We start from the raw sequence: 19645 nt of genomic DNA, 5'->3' as shown, positions 1-19645 counted from the left end.
TCTTACACAGTGTCAAGCAACAAGGTACGTGTACATGACTGGACACATCATTTGAATACCAAAATGCAGCACAGCCATATGAGCTCAGAGCTAGTTAAGACTCTCATTCTGACTCACCATTATAGCATGAAGACATATCCACTGGCCCCCATTTTCACGTAGAGAACCCAAACCTTATTCTGTGCCAAACATGCCTTCAGAGCAACAAGGCATAGCGCAGTGAATATACAATGCCAGAGACATATTCAGGAAGGAAAATCCTAGCTTGCTTCCTGAGAATAAACAAAATGGTTGAGCACTGTAATACCGAAAAGTAGGTGTCAATGTTATGCACGTATTGCATTAAGTATTACATAAATAGCGACAGTGTATTCATACATATGTGGGCTTACCTTTAATTATATCTGCAGGTTTTACAGACTTCTAAATTCTGTAAATGTAGAAGTTTCCAATGCATCCCTCTTCTTAGGCAGTTAGTCAAACACAGAACAAAACAAAAAATTTGTCTAGCATAAATAATGTATTTTTTAATATTGCAAAATTTGAGTTCTGTTTCTGAGTCAGGTCTCAGAACTGAGAGCTGTACTACTCCCTTGCAGCACAGGACCCCCCTCTTCAGTTAATCTGCTATCAGGGCCCAACAGCCGTTCATGCATCCAGTGCTGGGGTGGGGGCCCAGGGCAAGAAGGAGGAGCAGCACTTTGTTTTTCTGCAGGTGCTGCTGGGGGAGGAAGCCACCACCCACCCAGCTATACCTAAAATCAGGAAATATGGACGTAAACAGGAATGAAGGAAGAAATTTGTGTAATGTTCCCTCAGTGGGTGAAAGAAAATACAGCAATGGCACTTGATACAGTAACTGCTTGCAGTGCCGAAATGTGGAATCCTGCAGCCAGCATCAGTCTAAGACTGTTGATTTTTTGTAGTTTTGTTTGGGTTTTTTTTTTTTTTAGTGAAGTCACTGCTCCATCAGCCTGGGGAATAAACACTTACACAGATACTCTTCTGTTGCTCTCTGTCTTAGGATTGGGATCTTCTTCGCTTAGGATCTTCTCTTGTATTGGTTTCTAATGTTTGCGGTGTCTAGTGGTAAAAATGCAATCCTTATTTGCTTGCTTAGCTTCAGAATGCTATTCTAATCATATTAGAAGCAGCATTATCTTTTCTAGTTTTATTACAAACCTTTCTAATAATTATTTTATATTTCTAATAAAAATAAAATGTATGTAAACTGAACTTTACGTTACAACTCTTGATCTTTCCAAGCAGTGGTTAGGATCAGTACTCATGAAAGTTGCAGTTATTTTATTTTCAGCTGTGGTTCTTACTTTGTGTTATTCCATCACCATTTTCTGTAATAGTTCTTTTATTTATTTAAGAGTACACCCATGCAACATATAAGAGTGGGACTGTTACTGCCCTATGCCCAGCTCCATAGACCAGCACAGAGAACATGCAGTACGACACTAATAGCTTCCTCCTGAATGCAGTAAAGTAACTAAACAAAATGTTCAGTATCTGATTGGCAACGTGTGGGATACCAAATATGTTTTCATGCAGAATATCTGTAAAACAAAAGCAAATCTTTCAAAGTTTAATAGTTGCAGAACCAGAATGTGCTGAGCCCTTACTGGACGAGAGCGGGGAGCCTCGAGCTCACCTTTCTGCGGCCCCGGCCACAGGCTGTCTGCAGACCCAGACAGGAAGCACTAACTCAGCTTACGGTAAGTTCTCGTTTTTTAGATTCCCTCTTAATCCTCTGGGCTCAGATCTGCTATTGTAACATGACAGGGAAAGGCAGTTACTGTCCAAACTTAAGCAAGTTCTTTTTTAGTGATTGTTCTTGTTGTGAAGCCTAGGGCTGTCATGCATCCTAAGAAATGGCTTTTTTTTCCCCATCCTGCTCCCAATAGCCCAAGCTAGGTTTTTTTTGCTAGCTGCAGCTCACATTGGCATTTTTATAGTCCCGGCCAGAGCTTCTTTGCTGCCAGGGGCCCTGGTCCCTCGGGGGCAACTGAGCGCTGCTGGCCCCGGGGTGCACAGGGGCTGACAGCACCACAAAAGGACGTGGTGAGTCCAGGTCATCTCCAGTGGGGTGGAGGCCCAAAGCTGTGCTGTTTGGGGGCTCAGATGTGAGAAGAGCCAGGACGCACTGGGGAGGTAGAGGCTTAGAGTCAAACACTATAGGGCATGCCTTCTCCAGGCAGACACCTCTAAAAGAGTCCTCTTTCCTTCTGTTTTCACACAGGGCACCTGGGACATGTTTTCTCCTGCCCCATTTTTTCTTCTGGGCTCAAGACCTATTTCAGAGATCCACTTTCTTAGCCTTTATTTCCTCCCTCTTTTCAAGCAGGCATCTCTACTTATATCACAAGTGCAGGTACTGAGATCTGCCTGCAACTGCAGCTCAAAGACTGCATTTTGGAGGTGAGGGTATTCAACTTGGATTTGTGGGTTTCCATGTTGTCAAGTAGAGAAGGCCATTGGACCCACATGTCCTGGATGAATTCTCTAACAGTTCATCTCATACAACTTAGGTTTTGGGTTTGGGTTTTTTTTTTTTAATTAAAAAAAATAAAATCTTGAACCCTGCACTGTTTTGTAAGTATAATATTGGTGTCTACCTCCGAAGAAAGTTACTGGCAATGGCTTTGGCCACTTCACCCTCAGATTGTGTTTTTAATCCCCATTCTGAGATTTGTAACTCTTTCCCAAGCATGGGACAGGGAAGCCAAGCCCATAACTGTGTTCCAAATACCACTCCTGGGACCTGAAATTAAATATTGCAAAATATTTGCCCGCATGTTTCGTCTAGTTCTTACCACTGACATTGGCCTTTACCTTAAGTTAGCTTTCTCTAGTCCTTGTAGGTATGGCTGGGATAAAAATAGCCCTAAACACATTAAGGAGAGTTTTCATTCACGACTCAAGTACACTCTCTATTTGTGTTACTTTAGTATTAAAGAACTAATACTTATTGTAGGGTTTCTTTTTAATCAGTAAAATATCAAAACCAAATGTAGAGTGAGTCATGTTTCACTGGACAAAGCTGCCTTACTGTTTGGAGACCAGTAGATGGCAACCACCCATTGCAATGTCAAAGGTAAATAAAAAGTGAGAGTTGTTTAGGTAGCGGATTTATTATGTGACAGCTTGAGCAACAAAGTTTTGCTACTTCACATAACAAGAAGGCAGTACTTTATTTTTACTCCTGCTCATACACATCTTTTGAAGGGGAGCAGTGAGATGCCCTTTGACATAGCCAGTTTTGACAAAAGATAATGGTGACAATCCATTTGACTAAAATATCTTACGGCTGCTCCTTACTGATGATACCAGTCAAAAAAAGAACAAGCCAATGGAAAAAAAAATCTGAAGCAATCCGACTGTCTTAGCTTCCACAGGAATAGCTTCAAGTTCTTATAATGATTAATTAGATTCATTATTACTTTAGGTAGAAGCAGTTAGAACTGAGTAACAATGATCCTGGGATTGGAAGTAGACCTTTTAGGAACTGACTGTAGCTATTGATGAACCAGTTAATCAATCCTTGTTATCTGAGTGGTCTTATAGAAATTTTTTTGACATGATCAAATTTAAAGAGATTCTGATTCTTTCTACAACATTAGATTAAAGGTTCTTAATTTCTAGGAGCAGGAACTGTAAAGGTTTGAAAAGATCCTCTCCAACCCTCCAAGAACCTTGCATTTATAGTTTAGAAAAGAAGTTCCTTCATTAAAACAGGAGAACAGTTATGGAAATATATCTGTAACCTTACTAGGATGCTTAACTACCTGTAATCATATTAAGTTTTCCTTTAGCATTGATTTAACCGTATTTTGTGAATATGTTTTCAATTAGGATAGGTATACATAACACAGAAGTAGAGCGTCTATAGTGTGGAAAAAACCAGACCTTTAGACTTCTGAGGATTCAAGCATTGCCTAACACTGTGATTAGCAATTTTAAAAAGAATACTTTACGAATAGCTAAACCAGCTAACAAGAAGAGCACTGTCACTTAGCAGCAGTAAAACAAAGTACTCTGCATTACTGGGATGCCTCCTTCTGAGTTCTCAAGCACTTTGCAAACCATTAACTTGAAATGCATTACCTTGCATCCTTGCAGTACAAGGTGTGTATGTTTATTCTCAGAACTCACATCTTTACTAGGAAGACTTAAAAAACCTACTTGATACAGATAAAGTAACCTTTCACTCTTGTTAAAGCTACAGCTTGATCAGCTGTGAATTTTTGTAAGTGACACTGAAATTAGGAGAAATCCAGCTGGGATCCATTTCCTAGTGAATATGAGTGAGTTGGTATTAGGAATAGCTTCTAGTATCCCTCACAAACTCCCAAAACTTTTTTCATTATTTGCTTCATCTAATAATAAGATTTATACTATAAAAAACCCCTACTCTTAAATGAGATTTGAGGTTTTTTGCTTCTTTGAAGAGATTAAAGGCCTTCAGCCTGATGCTAAAATTTGTGCAACTTTATTTGCTTTAGCATGAGAAATTATGTGACTTGTATCTGTTGTTTTTCTTACGGGCCCGTGAGTTTTGCTAAGAAAACTGCAAAGCTAGCAAGATGATTTAAAAAAAAAAAGCAAGCAAAGCAAAATCTAAATTATTTAGAAGAGAAGGAATTTTTAGACAAACAATAAAAATAATTTTCTGTTTATATTCATGCTTTTTTTAGCTCAAATAGTTGAGGAGGACAGATAGTTGTAAAGATTCAAGGTCTGCTGTTTCCATGAAGGGCTGAGGAAGGTCTTACTCCTGTTTTCTGGTACTTATCACAACAGAAGTCTGCAAGAGACCACCAAGGACAGTAACTCTCCTTCTTTACAGTTGCAGTCAGTAAAGTTTAGTTTAAGTTCAAAGGAATCTATATGGACATTCCCTTCTGCTCAATGCTTTGTACATTTCACAGATCACAAAATACACCCTCATGCACTGTAACAATATTCAGATTTATAGCAGAACCCTCCCCAAAGTCTGAAATTTTACGTGTTAGATACCTAAGTAGGGGTCAGTGGCATTTCCAAAAGCTTGTACCTCTACGTTTCTCTTGGGCGTGCACTGAAATGTGTGCATGATGAGCAGTGACAAACTCCTCTGAAGTTCATGAAGGTCTGGTAAGAATGTGCATACCTCAAGTACATTGGCAAAAAGGGCCCACAAAAATGTAATTACAGCCTTTTTACTCTTCTCCTCCTGCACTTTCTAAAATTTGAAAAAAACAGAATTGCCCCCTACTATTGTGCAGAAAAACAGTCTCTGGACTGTTTTAGCAGAACATTTCCAGTGTCTTTGATTAAGACACTGGAAATGTTCCTTGCTGAGCAAAGCCATAGCATGTTGGGTGACAGGTTTGGTTGTTTGATCACTTCATAGTGGGAAATGAAAATATGATTAAGCATTAAAGCAGGTGCTTGAGTATTGACTTCTAATCAAAGAATAAAGTACAGGTTTGCGTGGGGATATTGCTTACCTGATCCTTATTTCAGATGCCATTTGAAGCATAATTTAAAGGAGAGGTCATCAGGGACAGGTGCTGAGTGATTCTGAGGTGGTGCTGAATGCTATCCGTTTCCATTGCTTGCAATGAGGTTCAAAGATAATAACCTTGGCAGGATCTGAACCACAATAAATAATCAAGATAAGCTGGGTAATGAAAGAAGCAAAACACGGAAGGTAAGTTTGTATTTCGTGACAGTGTTCAGCGTGACTTTTGTAATTATTAACTTAACCCTAAAAGCCTGAGATAGTCCTTATTAACATGCCTCAGTCTTATTCCATATTATCTTCTAACAACAACATTTCCTAACATTTCCACAATGAGGAAAAGGAAGACAACAGATTCACCTCGTTCATCCATGGATCTGAGTGAAGGGAAGGAGAAATTAAGACTGAAGCAAGAGGTCGGCCTGATTAGTGGAGTGTCATTAATTGCAGGCACTATGATAGGCTCGGGGATCTTTATGTCCCCTGAGTGGGTGCTACATCATATGGGGAGCCCTGCCAGCAGCCTGCTCATCTGGGCAGCGTGTGGTCTCCTGGCCATGTTTGGAGCCTTGTCGTACGCTGAGCTCGGAACCATAATTAAAGAGTCTGGAGGAGAATATATTTACATCTTGAGGATTTTTGGTTCTTTTCCTGCTTTCCTTTTCGCCTACACTTCTGTTATTCTGGTGAGACCAGCTGGTTTGGCAGCTGTCTGTCTGAGCTTTGCTGAATACGCCGTTGCACCGTTCTACCCAGGATGCTCATCTCCACAGGTTGTCATCAAATGTACAGCTGCTGCCTGCATCCTGCTTTTAACTATCATCAACTGTCTCAACGTGAGGCTGGCGACGTCTATTATGAACATTTTTACAGCTGCCAAACTCTTGGCTTTGCTGGTGATCGTGGTGGGTGGATTGGTGCTGCTTGCCAAGGGACAAACTCACAGTTTTCAAAACGCTTTTCAAAACACGACTGCAGGTATCGGGGCAGTTGGAGTGGCGTTTTACCAGGGACTCTGGTCCTACGATGGGTGGAACAACTTGAACTATGTAACTGAGGAACTGAAGAAGCCTGAGGTGAGTGAGTGAGCTGAGTTTTACTTACTTAATCCTGCTGCTAATACGTTTGATTCTATCTATGATTGTGTGAAGAGGGGTAATCAAGGGATTAGAGCATCAAGAAAAGACTACTGAGCTTTTCTCCTGGTTTGTTCTGTCTTCTGGGGCAAGACACCCATGGATGTGTCCAGAAAGGATAAAAATGAGTCTCTAGGCAAGATAACAGCCTGCCTACAAGAAAGGACTAAAATACCCCATTGACTGGAAAAAAGCTACTAGGCAACACTGGGGATGAAGTTTGGTCATAGTATTTAGAAGATCTCACTGTAGACGCCTAGATATATGCAGAAAAGCACTCACTACTATAATCCATAAAGGTTTCTTAACACCACATATTCCCTAAAAGACTTAATCCATACTTTATGCATCAAAAAACTACTTATCTCTCCTCATTGCATGGAGGAGGAACTTCAGAGCAAGCCAAGCCTCACTGGAGAGGAAATCTAACTCTCTGAATGACCCTTGTCCTTAAATGTCTACTTTTTAGGCATTGTTCTGTCTATGCTATAGGCACTGAAGTAGCTCACTTGCATCTCACATCAGCCCTTTCTGTGCCATATTACCTCTTTTCACAGATCAGACATTACAGCACTGAATAACCCTTTATTAAGAAGAGCTGTGTGAATGCAGAGCGTATAGAGTGTGCTTTCTACTAGCGCAGCACACAAGATTTTACTGATTAAATGAAAATACACAGTTGAATATTAATCTAAATGGCAGCAAAGATCCTAGGGTCATGTGGCACTCTGTCCCACGGACCGTGAGCACTGATATTCAGACCCTGGCGGCATGGAGGCAGCAACATAAGGAATTGCTGTATCTTGTCCTGCGGTGGGAATAGGGAATGCAAAAATTGATATTTCAGGTTTTCAGATGTATACAGTTGCTCTATGATCACCCTACTATTTGCTTTTTTCCAGTCCTTTCAGCTGCCTAAGGTAGTGTTTGCTGATTTTATTGAGCCTTAAAATGGTCATGAAGTTCCAAGATGGCATCCTGTCACTAAGAATAAAAAAATAATTCCTTCCTAGGGCAAATTTCCCTTGTGCTGCCCAGCTTTGATTTAGCCCTTAGAGCAGTTAAATGTGATGCAACACACACGGGTACTTCATCCATGTCAGTGGGATGTTCATGGGAAGATGCAGCAAACCAGGAGATATACCACACTAGAAACAAATAAATCAATATTAAAGTAATCAAGAAGTATGCAACAGACATCTTGGGCAGCTATGAACCAAAGTCCTTTTGAATAAGATTTGGGGGCGGGGGTGTTGTTGTTTTTTTTCTTTTAAAGACTAGCTTTTGAAATGTACAACCTTACTGTTTGCCTGACATCTTTGGGAGACTGGTGTAAAAACTGCCATGTGAATCTGGATCTAAGTCGTATTCTCTGGAAAAGCTTAATGAGCGAAGGAGTTTGAATGAGAGACGTGGGTGGTGGCAAAGACAAAACAAACAAAAAAAGCCCAGTGCAGGCATAAATGTGCCGCACCTAACACTCTTGTCATCCCTTTTCCAGGAGACCCTTCCCAGAGCTGTGATGATTGCTATTCCTTTGGTTACGTGCCTGTATTTGCTGGTAAACGTGAGCTACTTAGCAGCCATGACTCCATCTGAACTGCTGTCTTCAGGAGCTGTGGCTGTCACTTGGGGGTGAGTTCTGCTTGTGGCAACACAGCCAATGCAGTCTGTAAAATATGGGTTGTCTTCTGAGTGTCAGGAGGTTTAGGTGCTATTGCCAGTAGGAACAACAGCGCTGCATTGGTCGGGCCAGGAAGACCTGTCAGGCCGTGTTACAGGGAAGCATGCTGCCAGTCCCTTCTCTGTAACCTTCAGGGCCGTGTATAGCCTTCCCACACAAAAGACCAAGGCTGGCCCATGGTCTCCAAGGTGCACCTAGGCTGCCAAGATGGGGTGCTCTGCAGTACACCCCTTACTCCCCATTCCCTTTCATTCCCATTGGGAACCTGTGGCTCTCCTCCAGCTCATGTTTTTCCCCATGGAAAGTGGCCGTAAGAGGGGATGGAGTGCACACCAGGAGCATCTCCCCAGTGAGGATGCAGCGAAGGTGCATATCCAGACCTGGGGACTGGGAGATGCCCCACGTTTTAGATGTTTCCAGAAAAGTGGAGAGGACAATGTGCTGCCCCGCTAATACAGAGGCAGTGGTTTGGGATAGAGACAGGAGCCAACTGGGTGAATCCTGTCCACTCAGCACCTGGAAATCAGACCAGACCAGAGTCTTTTGGTTCAGTTTCTCCATCTACGGGGAAATGGAAAATGACACCGATCTCTACAACACCTTTGAGAAGAAGTGTTATACATGGGTTGGGTAGCCTTTGGTAATTGTATCTTTAAGTTGGCTTGTGCTTTTCCAGAGTTGCACAGGAACTATTTGTACCTTCCATCAACCTGAAGTGTTTGGTGATACTAAACAGACTCTGTGCAGGACAAGGATTTTAGGAAGAGAAGGAAGGGACCATCATGAGAGATGTAGGCACCATTGACAGATGATCTTCCACCAGAACATCCAGCCTTAGACTAAATATTTCCAAAGACACAGAATCCATGATAGCCCTAAATGCAGGGCAGAAATGATGACACTATATCCAGAGATTATGTTGCTGCTCGTCCTCTTCCTAAAAAGTCAGCAGTGGCTTTGCTTCTGTGTGCATTTCACAAGATCTCCAGTTTGAAGATCTGACTGAGCTCTTGCTAGATGTGTTCTCTAATAGCCTTTCATGTCATTATAAGCAGGAGCTTTTAAAGGTCTAGTGCTTTGTTTGAACAAGTTACAAAGCCTCACTAAGCTGCAGTGTCATGAACTTTCTCTGCACTTCCTTTCCCATCATTCCTGATTAACAAGTTATTTGTGAGCTTCCTCCTTTTCTTCTTTCTTCTTTCTCCTTTTCTTGCCTGATTAACCTTTTCACCCCAGGAGTGCAATTTAGGAAGAAACATTGAACTAGCAATCAGGAAGCTGGGCGCTCAAAAGCCTGGAGGACAGGACAGCCACAGGCTGGGGAGGGTGTAATGGCTGTGGTTCATGGGCAAGAAAAGTAGCAATTCAGGCCATTAAGGAAGGACAGGAGGAGTATAAAGAAGCCAGAGGAGGACACATCACATTTAAATGCATTTATTCCCCATATAAGAAGAAAACTGCTAGAGAGAAACATTGTTCAGTGGTGAGAGGCGCAGCCACAAAAGGAGCTCATGAAACTCTCCCCAGCATTTCTTTGGTGCCAGTGATTTAACAGCAACTGCAGATCTCAGTTTGCTTGTAAGAAGTTACTCTCAGTAGCCCCTGTAGTTCATTTTCAGGGTCCAAACAGCAAAGCAGCAATCTCATAAATGCAAAATACACAATTGCTAAAGATTTTATTGTTAATTTTGTGATACATGTTGTTTTCCCTTGAGATCTTGAGTTTATGGAGTCGCATGATCATAGGAGATGCCCAGATTCCATCATTTTGAAAAAAGGAAAAATTTTAGTTCTGGTTATTGTAAGTAGCTTAATAACTTGAAGCCAGAAGGACCATAACCCAGATATTAAGCTTCTAAACTACTTTTTGAAATTATTGTGGTAGATAAACTCCTGCCATGATTTTGGAAAGCCCAACTCTTGATTTTTGAACGTTCGGGATAGGTGATACATATGGCTTAAAGCCATACAATTCAGATGGAAATATAGTGTTCTAAAAAACTTTTGAATTTTGGATTTTTGCCAATTAGATGAACAGTGTGTTTGTTTGTGTCTGTGTGTGTACATGTATGTGATAATCACCCCAAACACCAGCATTTATTACTCAATTAATATTCTTCATGCTGCTTTATTCCAGAAGACAAGCTTCACTTTTAGGTGAGGAGATTGTCATATCTTCCAAATATTTACCTCGAACTCTATTTGTAACCCTGTTACTTCTTCTGTTATGCAGAAAGCAAACCATAGATGTCTGAACATGTTGTAGAACCAAACTCCTGAAATTGAAACGATTGCTTTGGCTTAAGTCTGAGTAGCAGAAATACGTGCATGTTGGATTAAAGGGTTAAATTCTTATGCATATTGAGGAAGAGTTTATAATGCAGAATATTTCTTCAGGTTTGGTGGGAACAGTTTTTCTGCAATTTCCAAGCTAATATTGTTGGCTATTACACAATATCTCCAGGATTCACGCCACAGCATCTGTACACAAAAAAGGGAGTTTTGCCTGTTGTGACAGCTTTGTACACCATTGCAGTGTAGACGGGTATAGATATATATACACCAGGCAGGAAGAAAAGGTGCCTTTTCTGGACAAGACAAACTTACTAGCGACTGAATATTATGGGAACTGGAAGAAGGCTTTAAATCTTTAGAAAAGCTTTGGAAAAAAATTCAGTGAGAATAATGGAGGGAAGAAACCTGTCTGGTTCTACGATGAGTATTTGATGCATCTACAAGTTTCCCACGTCAGGGACAAAGTCCTGGGCAGTTGGGCATGGCTGATCTCCCTGTCGGTGGCCCTGTCTACGTTTGGTTCATCAAATGGCACGTTCTTTAGTGGAGGCCGTGTGTGCTACATTGCTGCAAGGGAAGGCCATATGGTAAGGACAAAAAAAGGTCTGGCTTGCTTTGAGCACTTCACCTTCTTATGACACTAAAGCAGAGAGGAAACACTGTGTATGTTCAAGTGGTAGAGTGATAGCTCTTCAGTGGTTTGTTTCTTGCTCAAAGACTTTCTTCCCCATCTTTTTCAAATGTAATGTATATGTTGTCTCCTGACTTTCTCCTTCAGCCGTGTAATTTCAGAAAGATACATAATTACATCTAGCCTGAATTTTAAGAACAGCTTTGAAGTGAACGGCTGAAATACTGCTGTATTGGAGCACCTGGCTCTGGGGTGACCTAGCAATATACCTGCCAGGGAGGGGAAACCTGGCCCTGCTTGCGTGTTGTAAGGCACCCTTGCTTGCACTGGGAAGGTAGCCCAGGACTGGCAAGCTCCCTTTGCAGGCAATACTGACTGTGCAAGCTGGTCTCAGGGGGATTCCAGCCTTCCCATGGGGTAGGCCAGTTCAGCTACATCGTCGGATATCTCTGCTCTTCAAGCTTCATAGCAATTACAAGGTGACACCGAGCCTTACATCTACCCTAGCTGGGGTTTTTAATTGGTTTTGTTAGGTGGGACCAAATCTGGTAGCCCAACGGAGGTCAGGCTGCTGCAGCTCCATGCTCCGTGGTCCAACTGGTAAGTTGAGCATGTATTCCCAATAGGCACACACACACAAACACAAGTATACAACGTACATATACACACATACATACGTATATATATGTGTATATACATATACAGACAGCAGGTGACACAGATCTACACATACAGACACACAAACACTAGCACAAACAGCACCAAGGGTCTCATCGTGTTACCCTCTTTGGCGGATCAGGGGTCTGTTAGTGGGAAATATATACGTATAAACATATGTACAGTGTGGGTCCCTCCAGCAGCTGGGCTCAGCCATTAAGTCTGCCCAGTAGCTGTCCCTGGATTCCAGTCTCACCCGTTGCTGGTACCTGGGCATACAAGCCCCCGAGGCCGCTGCCCCACTCCAGCTGCTGGTATGGACCCCCTCACTCACAGGAACACACCCCAGCACTTATCTACACTTCTCCCTCTCATTGCTTCAGCTGAGCTGCGTTTGTCCTCCTGTTTTGAGCAGGCATGTTGTGTTCCTCATGGACCTATCTGCTTCTTTGGTCCTTCCTCCCCACACCGTCTGGCATTTTTGCTCTCAGGTGTGAAGGATACCACTCTGCACCAGCTCCACTCCTTGTACACAGGAGGGAATCTTTTATGTAGATGAATGCCCAGGTTGGTGGAGATGATTGGGTTGGTGGTTACTGGTTTTGGTGGTTTACTGGTGCCACAGCTTCTCTTACTGATGACAGTGTCTGCTGTATCGTGGCAAGCTCTGTGCTGAGCAGTTCACGGATGGTCTGAATTTGACCATACCAGACTAACAGCTGAATGCTTACGCCATTTCTCAGATACTCAGCTCTAGCACAAGTGCTTGCATGCTATTTTGGTTGGAAAGAAAAAAAAGAAGCCTTTCTCATTAAACTTTCCCAATGAACCAAACCATAGAGAGGCTAATAATTCTCTCCGTGTTCTGGAACAAATTCTGGTTTGCTTAGCGGTTGGTTGCATAAATGTTTCAGGAGTAGTCCTTGTCTCATTTTCCAGTCAGCCCAAGCGAAGTCAGGTCCCAGAGAGACATGACAGAGGGCAGAAGAGTGTGACCATGCGCAAGGTCCTGATGATGATCAGGAAAGCTGTGATTTGACTCAGCCTTAGTCTGTCACACTGGTAGCTTGAAAACCTCCTCTTGCCTGCCTAAATTGAGCACATATGATATGAAATCAGTGAGACACAATAAAAATATCCTTGAGGGGGGTTTCCATGTTTACACTCCTTGGAGCTGAACTGCTTTTGTATTATGATGCTTATTTGATGATTAAGAGTGGCTCTGGCTGCAGGCAGAGCTCCCACCAGCAGCGGAGGGGGATGAGTAAGGATCCTGGAGTATGTGATATGATGGTATATTGTTTTGCTTTGGCTTTCAGCCAGACATTCTGTCTATGGCTCATGTGCGATGCCTCACGCCCTCCCCTGCTCTGCTGTTTACATCTGCTGTGTCTTTAGTAATGATAATATCAGGAAGCTTCACCAGTATCGTGAACTTTTTCAGGTATGTATGTGTAGCGTTTCTGTTTGCATCCCCTGTGGTCCTGGTTTTTGACATTGCTTTAGAAGTATTTTCTTTTAATATTTTTTTGAGCCTGGGCTATTGCTTTCTAACCAATATTGTGGAGGGGAGGGGGGGGAAGAAAAAAAAGAAAGAGCTTAGGAACCAGCATCTTTGCAATGCATGAATACTTCTGTCACTATATACTTAACTGGATGTGATTCATCCTCATATTGAAATGAATCTGTAATATTCAGATCATTCTAAAGTTCTCATTGTTTGTGCTGGAAAGGAAATGAATGGAAGGACTACTAAATTTATATCAGTATTCTCCTTTTTAATTGGAGATATGAACATCTGGGATCTGGAAGGCAGGACTGACATTCCTGGATGACCTCACCCCAAATTTCATGCTGTCTTTTCTTCCTTTTCTTTTTTCTTCCAGTTTTATAGCATGGCTTTTCTATGGCATGACTATTTCTGGTCTCCTGTATTTAAAAATCAAGAAACCAGAATTGCCAAGATCTTACAAGGTGAAGTAATAACATAAAACCCTCAAACCCTTTTCCTTTATTGCATAAATGACTAAAAGAGCATTATGAGAAAACAAAGAGCGCTGGGGTTGGTTGCTTACAGATTTAGTATGCTTCTCCTTCCTTTTTTAATTTCATGTTTTGTCTCAGCAAAGTCAACGAGGGGCAAGATAGTGTGAATATACAGGCATAAGTCAAGGTTGAATTCTCTGTCTTGATAAGTTAATAATGCACTGCCCCCTCACTGTGGAAAATATATCTACCATATCGTCTTTTTTTCTTAGAGATTTAAGAGGAAAATGAAGGATAACTATGATCAACAATGCGTTCGCCTGTTCATGCTCTCAGAGCTCAGTCACACTCCTCAGAGGGTAGCCCAGGTGTAAGAGCCTTGCAGAGGACAGAAAACTCATCCAGAATGTCCCAATGCCCCAAGTCCTTTGAGATGGCCAGGCGACATGTTTGTTCCCCACAAAACAACTAAATGGAAGGAAATCAGGAGTTACCTGTTCTTCCCTCTGGAGCCGTGAGCGAGATGAGCTGCAGTGCTTCCTCAGTGACTGAGGGAAATATTTTTACAGAAGAAAATCCTAGGAACGGGTGTCATGAGACCGTGAATACAGAACAGTGACTTTTCACTGAGACAAGCTAAATGAACATGCTGGTTTTCATGGGGCTCCTCCAGGAGATAGATGACAGGCTGACACTGCCAGGCTGTGCAAAGCAGTATGAAGTGTCCTATGGGGCTTAGCATGAAGGAGAAGAGCAGTGCTCTATTAAGTCTTCCAGTCACTGGCTTCTGTGGCTCTGGATGATGGATGAGGACATTCACCCAACTTGTTGGCTGAATGGGCTTTAAGAAAAAGAAGTTCTGTTTCTGCAGTAGTGTTTCATACACTGTATAAAACGCAGCCCTCCAGGTCAGTCCCCTGAGGATGTCAGCCTTTGGCTTGATGGCCTAACTCTTTCCTTAACTAGAAGCTGCTCATGTCTGAAGGTTCCAGGTCAACTGACAATGTATGGCTGATGTCCTGCAGAATCTGTATGCATGTTGCAGGTTTATATTTAAGGGTAAGATTTCCCTTGGTTTGAAAACAGTAATTTTTATTAGCATTGTGCCAAAAGTGTTAGAACACTGCAGAGGGATCAGAGCGGAGCATCCCACTAAGGCAGATAAAGCCAACAGCTGGTCTTCTCCATGCTCGCACAGGTAACCATGAACAACGTTTCCTTTGGTCTATATCAGTGCCCTTGTGTTGGACAAAAGGTACAAAAGTAAAAATTGGAAAATCCCAGCTAGAACATTCAGTTTTCACCTTGTTGTGAAATCATTTTGTCTTGTACATTCACTAGCCTTTAAGGGAGGTTGGCTTCAAATTTAAATGCTTTATGACCGAACTTATAGAAATAGCCTGTCCACCTATCTGTCAACACGTGAATAAACCTTTTTGCTCAAGGGAGTTAAGATTCAGTTACGTGATTTGTGCACATTGCTGTGTTTTGTCTACAGCTCAGCTTTTGGATGCAAGGTAGTAGGGAGAGCAAGAACAGACCTGGCACTAAAACCAGCAGTTGCATCTTCAGGAGGGCAGGGAAGACAGGGTTAGGGTATGTGGCAGTGATGTAGCTCTTGCAGGGATGTTCAGCCTTGGAGTGGGGGCGAGCTGGGAAAGAGGATGTCTGGATTAATCTGGATTTCTGGGTAATACCTCAGGCTGCAGCAGGGTTTAATTTAAAAAGCCTTCTGCACAAATTTCAGGGTTGTCCAGACCACAGTGGCCCAGGATTACGTGAATCTTTACACTGATGTTTTGCTTTCGCAGGTCCCAATTATCATCCCTATAATTGTGCTGATGGCGGCTGTGTACCTGGTGTTAGCTCCCATCATTGATCAACCCCAAATTGAGATCCTCTACATCGTCCTGTTCATTTTCAGTGGCATCATTCTTTATTTCCCACTGGTTCGCTTCAAGTGCCACCCTCACTTTTTACAGAGAGTCACTTTACATCTCCAGTTGTTCCTGGAAGTTGCTCCAACCGCCAGGGATGCAAACTGAGATAATGTCCTCCTGGTGTATGGCTGTCCCCCCATGGTTTATCCCACCACCTTGGTTTTCAAGGCTTAGAAAATATTTTTCTATGAGGGAGACTGAATGGAATGAAAGTGTCACCAAAACGTCTAGCTGAGAGACACTAGTAGAGCATGACTCCTCACATTTCCTTAAAATTTGGGGGACATGTTTTTCTCATTTTCAGCTCTGCCTCGGCAGATTACATACAGATTCCCAAGGAATATGTGCTTTTGAATTTTCCATCCCAAGAAGGGCTGTTCATTAAAATCTTAGCTCTTATATTTCAAGGCAACAGGCAACAAAAGACTGACAGTGAAATATTATTCCTATAGCGGGCTGTGACCCTAAGCCATTCCTGGCAATGCTTTTAATTATTTCCACCTAGTTCTGCCCACTGTGACCACAGAGCTTCTCGAATGAATAAGGCATGGGCACACCATGTGCACAACAAAAAAACCCCTTCCACTCAGGTACTTGCTCTGGGAGTGTTTTTCCCTTGCTCCTTACAGTCTCAACAGTCCTTTCTCTGTCTCACTATATGGTTCCACCACATTTCAGCCCAAATCGTCCTACATCTTCCACAGAAAAACCTCTGACGTGAGACGAGAAGTGCTTTAAAGCTCTGTTAGTTTACTCAGTTAGGAATGCACTTGTCATCTGGGATCCATCCATTCGTGGTGAGGACACAGGCAACATCCCTTAAGTACCGGCAGCCACCCAATACCCTTCCCGTAATTCCCCCCAAAGACAAATAATTTCTCATGTGACAAAGTGAGCAAAAAGAAATCTACAGCATATGTGCCAGCAAGATACTCTCATTGTGAATTAAAGAAACCACATACTGGGCTACATTAGAAGTGTGGCCAGCAGCTCAAGGAAGTACTCTGTCCCTTTGGACTCAACACTGGTGAGGACACACCTGAAATACTGTGTCCGGTATTGAGCCTTGGTGTTCGAGAGGGAGTTGTGAAGACAACAGAGCCAGGCTCTTCTTGGTAGTGGCAACTAGGGGCAACAGCCACAAGTTGTGTCTTGAGATGTTCAGGCTGGACTTCAGGAAAATTTCTTCACCATGCGAGCAGTGCAACCTTGGAGCAGTGTGCAGGAAGGTGGTGAGATCTCAGTTCTCATACATTTTCCACTGCTGCCATTTCCACCAATTTTCATGATTCTAAAGGCACAGCACAAAAAAGTCATGGGCTGTGCTCTCACCACACCTAACACACTGCAGTCGCTGTTTTTTCCCTTTAACCTGAGGCTCAACCCTTTTTCTCTTCTTCTAGGGGAAAGAGAGACACTATATGCTGTTTTCTTTTCATTTGTCCATATTGTTCCTGGATGGGACCTGTCATAGGCTAAAAAGGTCTAGGTGTTAGTCCCTAAAATGTCTTGTTGTGTCTCAAAGTACCGAATGTTAGTCAGGTCAACTTTCTGTCAGCATTTCTTCTGCAAATCTGTATCTAACAATGCCTTCCTGGAACAGGGTCACTTGGTCCTCCAGGCCTCTTCCAGCCCATCTCAGAGCTGTGTATTTGATTACAATCTCATTCTACAATGCCACCCCTTCTGTTCCTCTGAGTGATACCAGCAGCTACAGAAATGCAACAACAGTCTTTTTTTCCAAGTGTTAGGTATGATAACGGGATTGGCCAGTTGCTGCTTATCTTCTAAATCCTTAGCTTAAACAGTGTTTAGGAGGATTTCCTTCCACTGCTTTTTACTGGAGTTGTCAACAAAGGCCAATGAAGGAACAGTTTTCCCTCCTGAGTCCTACGACAATGCAAAATTCTTGGGATGCCACCTTCTCTTCCCTGCCTGTATACCCTGATGGAGAGTGTGTACTTAAAGGACTGATGAGCTCAGGAGCTCTAGGTTAACCTCCCACCACTGCCCTAGGCTCTTTATCTGATGTCAGGCAAGCTTCTTAAAGGAGCTGCATCTCAGCTACTTATCTAAAAATGATATTTCTCCAATTATAATTTTTTTGAAACAGTCTCTGTTTCGTAGACATATTTATGGAGCCTACCACATGGGACTGTGCTCTTTTGAAGATCCATATCCAAAAAGTGGGAATTTAAAGGCTTATTTAAAGGTTAGACATGCACAATATTTGTGGCTTTAGCCACCTATCCTTGTGTACCTAAGTACAATCAGGGTTGGTATTGTCTGCACATAATTCTTGTGGAACAGGAGTTATTGCCACTGTTTGATATTATGGGTGTAGTATATTATAGATGATGAGAAGATGAAAGGATTAAGTGGCTTGCTCAAAGTCACAGAGAAAATGTGTGGAAAATGTGATTGTTTCTCCCAAGGTCCAGTCAAACATCTTACCATGTAGCCCATCCTTTCTCTCTCTGCACCTGTGACATATGAACAATAATAATGAACACAAAAAGACTTAACACTTTGGATAAGTAGCCTTTATATGTTATTGGTTTGTGTATGGATATAGGGGAGCTGAAAAACTGCAAGTATCCTATTCTGCACCAATCTCATTTTCTATAGATATTATTGTAACAAGATGTTCTTTTTATTTATGTTGCCTAGGGTTTGCAAGCACAGGTGTTTATAATGCCAAAACAAGATGCTGAAAGCTCAGAGAATGGCAAGATAATTACAATAAAATGGACATTAAAATGAAGTGAGTTGACGTGGTTGTTTCTGTTTTTCATCCGAGAAAAACAATTCCATAGAAATTTTACTGCATGAACACAAACAATCAGCATCAGGCTCATCTCTCCTTGGATGGAAGGTTTAACTACATGCGTGGGTGCTTATATGTGCATACACTCATTTTTCAAAATGATTGCTTATCTTTTCAAACCACAGCATATGCAAATCAGAATCTCTCTTTCCTTCATCAGACATTTGCAATAGAAGTGTCAGGAAGAGGCAGCGTGTCCTTGCCGTTCATTACTACAGCACAGTAACAAATGTGATGGCGGGCAGAGCTCTATAGCTGCCGTTGTGTGTACAGGTTGTACTCTAAGATCATGTTGGTCCTGTCTGTCTCTGAAGCTCCAGATCCCTGTGACCTGTGGTTAGCCCCTTCCTTCATGGGCTCTGAGGAAAAGTGGACTATCAGCATTGCCCTCAAGGTAATCAGAAGATCCATACTTCACCTCAAGACCCGGAGTATAATTGAATCCTGCACTTCAGCTGGCAGCCTGCAACCACCAGTTGGGAGTTTTACCTTGGTGCACAAAGCTGAATGTTTTCTGGGTCTTTTCCCGACTTCCTCAGAAGCACCGGAGATGGGCTACACCTGGGAACAGTCAAGGACAGTCCAGTGTGTGAGATGGTACAGAAAATCCTCCTTTGGTGATTTTCTGATAAGCCTTGCTCATATGCCCAAGTTTAAGTGATCATTTGTGTTTGAGGAGAAATTTCCCCTTGGGTGAGACAGAACAGAATCCGTAATTATTTTAATTTTTCTGTATTGCACAAACACAGTTCGCCTGCTTGGATTGGCTGGGTTTATCTTATCAGTTCAGTGCCAACACAGAGGGTTTGGTGTTCATTCTCTCCTGCTGGGACATAGGGAGTAATCAAGGCCTCACTGGAACCTCTCAGCAGTGCTAACTTGCTCTCCAGATCATCACACTGAGGGGATTGTAGAGCCTCTGTTTTCAGAGATGAAATAAATACAGCCAACTGGACGAGGGGATCGAGTGCTCCCTC

At 42.4% G+C, this 19645-nt stretch overlaps 1 protein-coding gene across 1 annotated transcript; it reads left to right on the top strand.

The window, feature by feature from the left end:
- The first annotated feature begins 5844 nt into the window (after positions 1–5844).
- LOC104069200 (b(0,+)-type amino acid transporter 1-like) lies at positions 5845–15946 on the top strand. Its single transcript, XM_009575395.1, has 6 exons — positions 5845–6588; positions 8150–8283; positions 11085–11214; positions 13235–13359; positions 13802–13889; positions 15713–15946. Exons 1-6 carry the CDS (start codon positions 5845–5847, stop codon positions 15944–15946), a joined length of 1455 nt encoding a protein of 484 aa, XP_009573690.1.
- Positions 15947–19645: the final 3699 nt, after the last annotated feature.

Source organism: Fulmarus glacialis, unplaced genomic scaffold, assembly GCF_000690835.1.
Source record: "Fulmarus glacialis isolate BGI_N327 unplaced genomic scaffold, ASM69083v1 scaffold35293, whole genome shotgun sequence".
NCBI lineage: Eukaryota > Metazoa > Chordata > Aves > Procellariiformes > Procellariidae > Fulmarus > Fulmarus glacialis.
The sequence above is the reverse complement of the archived record's forward strand: the minus strand, read 5'-3'. Positions and strand labels throughout refer to the sequence as shown.

Coding starts and splice junctions, on each gene's coding strand:
- LOC104069200 (XM_009575395.1), top strand. CDS start 5,845: ATGAGGAAAAGGAAGACAACAGATTCACCTCGTTCATCCATGGATCTG. Junction 8,284..11,084: donor GCTGTGGCTGTCACTTGGGG/GTGAGTTCTGCT, acceptor TTCCCACGTCAG/GGACAAAGTCCTGGGCAGTT. Junction 13,360..13,801: donor AGTATCGTGAACTTTTTCAG/GTATGTATGTGT, acceptor TTTTTCTTCCAG/TTTTATAGCATGGCTTTTCT.